General features: G+C 50.0%; 1 protein-coding gene across 1 annotated transcript in view; it reads right to left on the bottom strand.

Moving 5' to 3' along the window:
* Window positions 1–9,148: 9,148 nt before the first annotated feature.
* BTBD16 (BTB domain containing 16) overlaps window positions 9,149–11,289 on the bottom strand; it is a 56,833-nt gene continuing 54,692 nt past the window's right edge. Inside the window, exons 14-15 of the mRNA XM_047761641.1 lie at window positions 10,825–11,013; window positions 9,149–9,248 (exon numbers count right to left, since the gene is read on the bottom strand). Of these exons, the coding sequence (XP_047617597.1) occupies window positions 9,180–9,248; window positions 10,825–11,013 (258 nt within the window). The 3' untranslated portion in view covers window positions 9,149–9,179. The remainder of the gene's footprint in view (window positions 9,249–10,824; window positions 11,014–11,289) is intronic.

Below are 11,289 nucleotides of genomic sequence, written 5' to 3'. Positions count from 1 at the left end.
ATTTGACCAAGAAACCTCCACATACCTTGAGTGTGACCATAAAAAGCAAACACACACACACACACACACACACACACACACACACACACACAAAGGCATCATGTTTTCAAGGTTCATCCACATTAAGCATGTATTGTATATACAGCCAAATAATATTCCACCATAAGAATTTACCATGTTTGTTAATCTATTCACCAGCTGATAGACATTTGGGTCTTTTTTGGCTACTGTGAATAATGAACATCTGTGCACAAGTTTCTTTGTTTGTTTGTTTGTTTGTTTTTGCTTTTTTAGGGCCACACCTGCAGCATACAGGGGTCTAATGGGAGCTATGGCTGCCAGCCTATGTCACAGCCACAGCAATGCAGGATCCAAGCCACGTCTGTGACCTATACCACAGCTCACGGCAATGCTGGACCCTTGACCCACCGAGCAAGGCCAGGGATTGAACCCTTAACCTCATGGTTCCTAGTAGGATTTGTTTCTGCTGCGCCACGACAGGAACTCCTGTGCACACATTTCTGTGTGAATATATGTTTTTATTTCTCTCAGGTATGTACTTGGTAGAATTGTTGGATCATACAGCATCTCTGTGTTTAATCATCTGAGAAACAGCCAGACTGTTTTCGCAGGTGGCTGCCCTGTTTCACATTATCACCGGCGACATATGAGAGTTCTGATTCCTCTACCCAAATGCATTTCAACTCACTCATACTTCAGGTCTCAGCCTAGGAGTTACTTCCATGTGAAGGGCCCTCCCTGGGCCCTTCCACCCCATCCTGGGGGCTAAGTCAACTTCTTTGCTTTAGGCTTTCAGAGAACTGGACTTCCTTTCTCCAGGTGCTCAGGTACTGGTTGATGCAATGATTCCATCAACACTCGCCTCTCCCCAAACCGAAGGCTTCATGAGGGCACAGACTGTGTTGTTCACCTTGAAACCCTAACCCAAGGCTGGCCCGTGGCAATAGCCCGAGAGAAAGCTGCAGAATGAACGAATGAGTCAGGGGCTGAAGCACAAAGGGCACATGACTCATTCAAAGTCACCAAGTGGAGCGACAGGAGCCCTTTGACCTATTCCACTCTGACCAATATGGTAGCCACCAGCCCTACGTGGCCACTGAACACGTGAAATGTGTCAGTGCAGGCAGAAGGCCTGGGGTAATATCAGTATTATCTCCACACAGAGCTGTGTTCTGCTTAGGTGTCAATCTTCACCCCCACCAGCCAGATCCACCAGACCAATGTGGCCGTGGGACGGACGAAGCGAGCTGGGAAATCGCCTGCGACAAAATCGAGGTCACTGACTGGCAGAGCGACGTGGAAAAAGAACTTGGTGAAGTTGGATGCATCCTACGTCATCCTCCTGTGTGCAAACGGGGCTAGGCTCTCCCCACCCCGTTCCGAGGGCCAATGCTTCCCCCAGCAGCTCGGCAGGCCCCGAGGCATCCCCTTCTCACTCTAGGATTATTTTTTATTTTATTTTATTGTTTTGCTTTTTAGGGCCATACCCATGGCATATGGAGGTTCCCAGGCTAAGGGTCTAATCAGAGCTACAGCTGCCAGCCTACACCACAGCCACAGCAACGCCAGATCTGAGTCTCGTCTCTGACCTACACCACAGGTCATGGCAATGCGGGATCCTTAACCCACTGAACGAGGCCAGGGATCGAACCCGCAACCTCATGGTTCCTAGTCGGATTTGTCTCTGCTGCGCCATCACCCTAGGCTTAAAAGAGCAAAAGTGTCCCCTCTCTTCAGATGCTCTAGTCTCTAGGATGCAACACCCTCTAAATTAGAAGAGAGGCGGGGGGGGGGGGAAGCACATCTCGCTCTTTCTAATTCATTCTCATCCTGATTAGCTTATGGGAAAATAAGTTTACTTCTTCCCCAGGTCCTCCTCCTGGTCAAGGGCACAACTTTTCCTGTCATTTCTTCTCCTGAGACTCAGTGGTGGCAGCTGGAAAGGTCTACCAAGAGCACCTAGCTTGACTTTTTCACAGGGCATAACGGGAAGCGGGTCCAGAGGAGGAGAAGGGCTTGCCCAAGATCACAGAGTATCCACCTTTTTTTTTTTTTTTAAGAAATATTTATTTATTTATTTATTTATTTATTAGGGCCAAATGCATGGCATTCAGAAGTTCCCAGACTAGGGGTCAAATTGGAGCTGCAGCTGCTGGCCTACACCCCAGCCACAGCAACACCAGATCCAATCCAAGTCTGCGACCTACACCACAGCTCACGGCAATGCCAGATCCTTAACCCACTGAGTGGGGCCAGGGATCGAATCCGAGCCCTCATGGATACTAGTAGAGTTAGTTACCACTGAGCCACGATGGAAAATGCAAGATGAGCTTTTTTTTTTTAGGTTGCAAATTTCTGCCACTGAAATTCTGGGTCCCAGGATGAGAATATGAGAAAAAGAATGTGTGTATATATACATATATATATACACATAAAACTGGATCACTTTGCTGTACAGCAGAAATTGATGGAAATCAACTATAATTTTAAAAACTTTTTTAAATTCAGTGTCCCACTTTTGAGACAGCCCTCGCCCCCTGGTGGACAGGGGCAGACTATGCATTACAGTGAATGGTCCCGTCATAAGAAGGGGCCTCATTTAAGGTTTCTATTTCATATTATAGGAAATTTGATTTTAAAAATAAAACCAGCCAGTGTGGTTTTTTGTAGCTCCATAATCGGAGCTGTAGCTGCTGGCCTACGCCACAGCCACAGCAAGGCCAGATCCTTAACCTACTGAGCAAGGCAAGGGATTGAACCTACGTCCTCATGGATAACTAGTCGGATTCTTTTCCACTGAGCCACGACAGGAACTCGCGAGGTTTGTTGTTTTGGTTGTATTTGTTTTCATCCAGGAAGGAAGGCAGGGGGTGGGAGGTGGGGGGTACAGTGGGAACTCTGCTGTGGGGAATGACATTTTAGGATTGGAGTCGTTTCTGGATGTGATCCCACATCTCCTGCATCAGAACCTCCAGAAAGCATAGGATTAAAGTGCAAGTTCCTGGGTGTTTCCTTGGCTGCAGAATCAGCCTTCACAGCCGGGGGGCCAAGGATCCTTCTGTAGCAAGCAACAACGAGGCGATTCTGGTGCAGATTCAGTCTAAGAACTGGGGACCTGGAGATAAGCCTGCTTACAGCTGGGATTTTTGGTGCTTTTTAGGGCTGCACCCACGGCATATGGAGGTTCCCAGGCTAGGGGTCCAATGGGAGCTACAGCGGCCGGCCTACACCAGAGCCACACCAATGTCAGATCCGAGCCACATTTGCGACCTACACCACAGCTCACGGTAATATCAGATCCTTAACCCACTGAGCAAGGACAGGGATCGAACCTGCGTCCTCATGGATGCTAGGCAGGTTCGTTAACCGCTGCACCACAATGGGAACTCCTGCTTACAGCTGTTTTACCTTCACCTGTGAACTGTTCTCAGAAATTCTCCACCTGCAAAAGCACTGCCCAGACTCCAAGGCCCATTTACTTGCCACCTCCCCCGTGAGACCACCCTTACCAAGTCCCAAAAGCCCCATGGGAATCCCACGTGATAGCACCCCACCCAGCATGGCCCAGATGCTCCGCACAGGTGTGTCCATAGGCATTTTTTTTTTTTTTTTTAATTTTTGAAAGTATAGTTGAGGAGTTCCCGTCATGGCGCAGCGGAAACGCATCTGACTAGGAACCATGAGGTTGCGGGTTCAATCCCTGGCCTCGCTCATTGGGATAAGGATCCGGTGTTGCCGTGAGCTGTGGTATACGTCACAGACACAGCTCAGATCTGGCGTTGCTGTGGCTGGAGTAGGCCAGCAGCTGTACCTCCGATTAGACCCCTAGCCGGGGAACTTCCATGTGCCGCGTGCAGCCCTAAAAAGACAAAAGACAAATAAATAAATAAATAAAAGTATAGTTGATTTACAATGTTCTTTCAATTCCTGCTGCACAGCAAAGTGACCCAGTCATACATACATATTTTTTTTTCTCACATTATCCTCCATCATGGTCAATCACAAGTGATTAGAGAGTTCCCTGTGCTGTACAGAAGGAGCTCCCTGCTTATCTGGTAAATAAATGTGAGAATTTGCATCTACTAAACCCAAACTCCCATCCATCCCACTCCTCCCCCCGCCCCCACCGCCCTTGTAGTAGGTATTCAGTGAATACTTGAATTAAGCACCTTAAAACTTTTCACCTCTTCTCGGTGGGCTGTGGAGAGAAACAGCAACAGGGGGTGCTGCGGCCAGGCCTGAGGTGGCCCCTGGCTCTGCCACTCTGAGGAATCTTGGCTGCATACATGCTTTATCTCTGAGGCTCAGCTGCCCAATTTACTGATGTGGCAAATGCACCTGCCTCATGGGGTGGGGATTCAGTGAGCGGATGGGTGTCAAGGATAAGCATCTTCTAACCAGAACTGTCACTCCAGCTCGCTGGGCCTGATGCCCCCTATAGAGCGAGGAGACAGAAGTGACATCAAAGGGTCCCTGTCGCTGACGCCCAAGTCGGTCTGCCTCCTGTGCTTCTAGTCGCTGGCCCTGGAGGCAGGGGATGCAGCCCAGCCCTTCAGGCCCTTACCCCACCTTTTGGGGGGTTACCTTTCTCCTACATCCCTGGCTTCTGAACCCTCACAGTACTGCTGGTCACCTTACAGAGGCATTTTTGGGATTGCTTTTCTACCAGTTTCTCCAGAGCCTGACATTGCACATTCCAAATAGCTAAGCCGGCCACGTTTTACCTAGAAAGGGGGCGATCATTCATGTTTTAGCAATGCTTCCAAACAGCCTCTTCTCCCTTGGAGGTCTGCAGACTTGCTTTTCAGAAGTCTAGTTCTTATCTCGCCTGTCTTCCCCTAGGACTGGGGTAAAACGCCACAGGGCTGCTCTTGCTCCAGAGCTAGTAATGTCAAGCCCCACCCCGCATCTCCCTGGGGGCTGGCTCACCAAGGGAGGGGCCCACAGCCCCGAGAGGGAGAGGGAGGCGGAGGCGGAGGGGCTGGCTTCTGCCCTTTTCATAAACTGGGAGGTCTTGTCACAGAGGGAAGCAACAACTGACTGTTCCGAATTAGCACGATTAGTTTGGAGGTGAGGCAAATTCAGCATCACCTCCTTCTCCCAATGCTGTGCTCCTCTGTTAGAGAAACCATCCAATGCAACTCTTAAGAGAGAGAAAAAAATCAGGTGTGGCGTTCCCATTGTGGCTCAGCGGTAAAGAAGCCGGCGAGTATTCAGGAGGACTTGGGTTCGATCCCTGGCCTCAATCAGTGGGTTAAAGATCCGGTGTTGCTGTGAGCTGTGGTGTGGGTCGCAGACACAGGGGTCAAATCGGAGCTACAGCTTCTGGCCTGCACCACAGCCACAGCCACGCCAGATCCAAGCCACACCTGCAACCTACACCATAGCTCATGGCAATGCTGGATCCTTAACCCACTGAGTGAGGCCAGGGATCGAACCCACATCCTCATGGTTCCTAGTTGGATTCATTTCTGTTGCGTCACAGTGGGAGTTCCCCTTTAGCACTGATTTTGATGTTTTAAGATAGTCCACTAAAATATTATGTATCTGAATTAAAGGGTATTTTGACACGAGGAGAGTGTCTCGCTCGCCTCCCCCGTCCCGCCCTTGCAGGGGTGGGAAGAATCACTGAGACTTACTTTGCCAACAATGTGCTCCCTCAGGTCACAGCTACCAGATCCTCAAAACCCTTTATATCAGTGTCTGGAGAGCATAAACTGCTCCAGTGATTTTTTTTTTTTTTTTTGTCTTTTTGCTATTTCTTTGGGCCGCTCCCACGGCATATGGAGGTTCCCAGGCTAGGGGTCGATTCGGAGCTGTAGCCCCCAGCCTAAGCCAGAGCCACAGCAATGCAGGATCCAAGCCGCGTCTGCAACCTACACCACAGCTCACGGCAACGCCAGATCATTAACCCACTGAACAAGGGCAGGGACCGAACCTGCAACCTCATGGTTCCTAGTCAGATTCATTAACCACTGCACCACGACGGGAACTCCTACTCCAGGGATTTTAAACAGAATAAATACAATACAGGGCACTGATCATGAAACCCAGCAGGACCCTGCATGGCTTCTGGGCACAAGCTTTTCTGTGTCCCCCATTTCTTGTTTGGGGGGAATAAGCTTCAGCCTCCATGACCTTCCCTGAGGTCCAAAGGGCAGATTCAATCTGGTTGCTCATCAGGGAAGGGAGGGGATGCAGAGAGCAGGGAGGAGCGGTCAAGAGACAATAGTGCAGCCTGGGGGCAGGGTCCTGGGCCCTCCTCTAGCAATACACATAACACTATCTCTGAGTTCTTCTGCAGAACTAAACCCCCACAGATGAAAACAGGAGAGGAGGACCACCAGAACCAGTCCTGGGGCCCCTAAACACCAACCAACTTTGAAGAAGAATGAAAGCTTGCACCTGCCCTGATCTGTGGCCCTGTTTTCTACTCCCAAACGATAAAACCACTTCCTAATCTTCCCCAAGGGCACACAGTCTTTAGGGCATTAGCCTGTTGTGGCTCCTTTGCCTGGCAAAGCAACAGAGCTATTTTTTCTCCTTCGCCCCAAACTCTGTCTCTGTGTTTCTGTTTGGCACCAGTGGACAGAGGTCGAGTTTCGGTAACAATCACACAGATGAAGGAAGATCTGAGAAGGCAGAAGAGAATGAGCAATCTGGAGATCAGCAACCGAAGGAAGTCTCCACCCTCCTGGAGCTGGAGGGACGCACAGACTAAGCAGTGTCACCAGAAGCAGAAGCAGGGTCATTTGATGGGCCTGGAACCACGGCTGGAGGCTGCCTGGTAGGGGCTGGGATGACAGAGCGGAGCTGGAGCCATGAAGGAGACACAGTCACTATTGGAAAGTGTCCTCTGCAGGTGAGAGGGTGAGGAGCCCCCGGGTCCTCCAAGCTCCAGTCACCACTAACTGTTGGTTGGACCTGGCCAGATGCAGGACAGGGGCGACGACAGACCCAGCTCCCAGGTCCTTTGTCCAATTCTTCCACCGCGTCCCCTTGCCACCTTCCCACCAGCCTCTCTCCCTGCCAGGTCACTCCACCCAGTGCCTGGGTCCTCTGATGGGAAGGAGACTCCCTTGGCCCATGTCTAGTCATTAGACTAAATTCACCCACCTCTTGTCTACACAGCATTAGCGATGCTCCATCTCTTTCCAAAGACACTGGGTTACATGCTGGGGCAGACACACCCTAAGGTGACCCCTTGTAAAATCCTCTCCCCTGGAGTGTGGGTGGAATATGTGACTTACTGCTAGCCACCCCCCCCCCCCCCCCAGAATGTGGCCAAGGTGATGGGATGTCACTCCCAAGATTACATCAATCAAGGCTCTGTCTTAGAACTACTGTGAGAGAGACTCTCCCGTTGGACTTGAAGGTCAAAAAGCTGTGCTCTGACACGTTTATAGAGAGCTCTGCAAGGCAGGGAACTGCAGGGGCCTCTAGGACCTGAGGGGCCTTCTCCCAACAGCCAGTAAGCAGGCAGGCCCTCAGTCATACAGCTGCAAGGAAATGAGACGTGGGTTCTCCCCACTCATGTCCTCAGATGAGAACACTAGACACCAGTCGCCACTAGACTATAGACTTGACCCTGAGCAGGGGACCCAGCAAAGCTGTCTGGACTCCTGATCCATGACATCTGTGAAATAATAAACATGTGTTGTTTTAAGCCACTAAGTGTGTGGTAGTTTGTTACACTGCAGTAGAAAACTGAGATACACACACACACACACAAACCCTAAAAAAAAAACGGGGAGTTCATGGCTCAGTGGTAACGAACCTGACTACTATCCACAAGAAAGTGGGTTTGATCCCTGGCTTGGCTCAATGGGTTAACAATCCGGTGTTGTCATGGGCTGTGATGTAAGTCACAGATGTGGCTCAGATCTGGCATTGCTGTGGCTATGGCGTAGACTGGCAATCACAGCTCTGATTCAACCCCTAGCCTGGGAACTTCCATATGCTGCAGGTTCAGCCCTAAGAAGGAAGAAAAGAAAAGAAAAGAAAACTGATCTACAAAGTGGGAATAAGACTCTCTTACCCTGCTTTTTCCAAACAATAGAGTTCCATTTAAAAACGTGGCACAGGAGTTCCCATTGTGGCTCATAGGGTTAAGAATCTGACTGGTATCCATGAGGATGCAGGTTCAATGCCTGGCCTTGCTCAGTGGGTTAAGGATTCAGCTTTGCCATGATCTGTTGTACACCGAAGATGGGGCTCAGATCTGGCATTGCTGCACCTGTGGTGTAGGCCAGCAGCTATAGCTCCAATTTGACCCCTAGCCTGGGAACCTCCATATGCTGTGGGAGTGGCCATAAAAAGACAAAAAAAAAATAAATAAAACAAAACAAAATAATAAAAAACAGAAAGGTGGGGCAGTAAATAAGAGAAGTCCCCTTCACGGTTTGGTTTATAATTGCTTTGCTTCCCTTCCTACCTCTTGTTCTCGCTCAGCCAAAACTACCAGGGACCATGGCCAGGTGTGCTGTTCAGTGCAGGAGGCAGAAAAGGGGAGCCTCGCTGCTCCCAGCTGGAGTTTGGTGTTAACTGCTGGTGGTCCCCTGGGGTGCTCCTGAGAGTGCAACAAGTAAGGGCTAGACTCAGGGTGCTTGGGGGTCAACGATGGCAAATTGACTCTGATACCTTCCACCCTCACATGATTCAAGTGTGAATGTTATGCCCTGAATGTGTCTCTGCAGAATTCACATGCTGAATCCTAACCCCCAAAGGTAACATCATCAGGAAGTGGAGGCTTTGGGGGCGATTCGGTCACAAGAGCAGGGCACTCACAAATGGGATTAGTGCTCTTATGAAAACAGGCCCCAGAAAGCTTCCTGGCCCCTTCCACCTTCTGAGGACACAGGGAGAAGACAGCTGTCCCTGAACTGGAAAGCAGGCTCTCACCAGACACCACAGAATCCTGAGCTGGGACTGCCAGCCCCCAGAACTGAAATAAATTTCTTCTCTATATAGAAGCCCCCCGGCCTGTGGTGTTTTGTTAGAGCATCCGACACAGGCTGCGACAGTGGGCACACGTTCTAACGACATCACCACGAACTCACAGTCAGCTGAATACTTGAGCGGTCCCTTTAAGGTCATTTTATTTCCTTTTATGTGAACCAGTTGAAGAAAGAAAATCCCATAGATGCCTCTGAAAACAGTTAAGCTAATGAGAAGACGAATGTAAAACTTGCATAGATGGGGATGCCCACAGTTTGGATTTTCAAGGCCTAAAAGACAAAATAAAACAGAGCACATGGCACATTTAGGATGAACACCATTTCCTTCCACACGTGGAAAGCGGAAGGCCTAACGGTTGTGTACGGTTCTGGTTCTCACCTCCGGCTGCACATTAAGAACCATCTAGGGAAGGTTTTTTTGATTTGGGGGTTTTGTGGGGTTTTTTTTTTTGTCTTTTCTTTTTTAGGATGGTATCTGCAGCACATGGAGGTTCCCAGGCTAGGGCTCGAATCAGAGCTGTAGCTGCCAGCCTACACCACAGCCATAGCAACCCCAGATCTGAGCCACATCTATGACCTAGACCACAGCTCACGGCAACAGTGGATCCCTAACCCACTGAGCGAGGCCAGGGATTGAACCCATCTCCTCATGGTTACTAGTCGGATTCGTTTTCTCTGAGCCATGATGGGAACTCCAGGAACCATTTAGGGAAGGTTTTTTAAAATAAACTTGGAAAAAAAAAAAAAAGTGTAACTTAAATACAATAGAGTGCGCAGATCTTACAGCTTGAAGAATTTTCACAAATAGGCCTCCTGCATGACCAGCCACTCTGATCTTGACAGAGCATACTTCATGTACATATGAAATCTCCTTCCTGGCCCCTCTGGGTCACAATCCCAGCCTCCGCCCCCCCCCCCCCCCACCTCCACAAGGGAACTGCTGTTCTCATTTCATAGAGATTAACTCGAGAAGCTGTAAAAATACTAACACCTTGGTCCCACCACAGTCTGTCTGACCTCATCTGGGTGGTGCTCTGGCCTGGGGACTTTGCAAAGGGCCAGGTGATTCTGGTGTGTCGTTCTGAAAACCCGCATGGGTTTAAGGTCAAGTCACATTCCCTGCAGGGCAGCAAGGGCTCAAACTCACAGCCCAAAGAGCTCCTCCCAGCACTACAGACAGGCTCCCTGGCAATTTCTGGATCGCAGCTGTTAGGGGCCAGGCCAGGCACTGAATCTGCCAGGATGCTAGGGTGGTTCATGGAGGCAGATGACCTCAGTTCTCCTTGATGAGCCAGGGGCAGGTGGGCTGGGCCACGGATTTTGGCTGAAGTGACAAGTGATATCCAGGCAACAGTGGAAGTGGTGACAGCAAATACCCTTCACCAGACATCCCTCCTCCCCAAGAAAGTACCCTTCGATATTTATCTTTTTTTTTTTTTTTTCTCTCCACCCTGCAGCATATGGAAGTTCCCTGGCCAGGGATCAGATGTGAGCCGAAGTTGCAACCTAAGCAGCAGCTGTGGCAACACCAGATCCTTAACCCACTGTTCTGGGCCAGGGAACCTGCATCCCAGCACTCCCAAGCCACCACCAATCCTGTTGCGCCATAGCGGGAACTCCCCCTTTCATATTTATAAGATGGATCTGGTGTGACCCAAATCAGGTGCGCCCAGATTTCATTCTAGGAGGTTTCTCTTTACCATTATTTGGAGCTGTGATCATCCTTAAGAAACTGAGCAAACTTCCCCTGGAAAATCCCTGGAGATGTAAAGCCAGTGATGCCCAAAACAGTGCAGAGGAGAGAAAGAGTGAAAAAGAAATCAAAGAGAAAAGACAAAGCACTCACATGGCTTTTGCAGGATGGCTTGGCCAACCCAAATTTTTGTGTGATCTGGTTCGTCCTGAACTCTTGCCACTTGCTGTCCACCAGGGTCTGGGCTCTGATCTCGTACGTCACCAAGCGCTCTGCTCTCAGGCTGATGGGGCTGTGCTCGCAGACCGAGGCGGGGAATTCCAAGTCGGTGTGCCTTATTCTCTGCAAGGAGGGTGACCCACCTTAGGTGGAACCAAGATCGAGGTGACCCGGAGTCAGTGCGACCTGGTTCCTGCCATATCCATCACCCTCGCTGATGTGTGCAGAGAGCAAGCACTTCCTCATGGCCCCATTTCCTGAGCCCAGCTGCTGCTGAGCCAGTTGGCATTTGAACCCTCATCATGAACAAGCCACTGGCCCACTGACTGGAGTTTGGCCAGCCCGGGTAAACACCACGGAGTCAAGCTGTATTGAATTGGAAGGGCTTCGCATCACTTT

The sequence above is a fragment of the Phacochoerus africanus genome, chromosome 15 (assembly GCF_016906955.1).
Source record: "Phacochoerus africanus isolate WHEZ1 chromosome 15, ROS_Pafr_v1, whole genome shotgun sequence".
In the NCBI taxonomy this organism is placed as follows: Eukaryota; Metazoa; Chordata; class Mammalia; order Artiodactyla; family Suidae; genus Phacochoerus; species Phacochoerus africanus.
The sequence above is the reverse complement of the archived record's forward strand: the minus strand, read 5'-3'. Positions and strand labels throughout refer to the sequence as shown.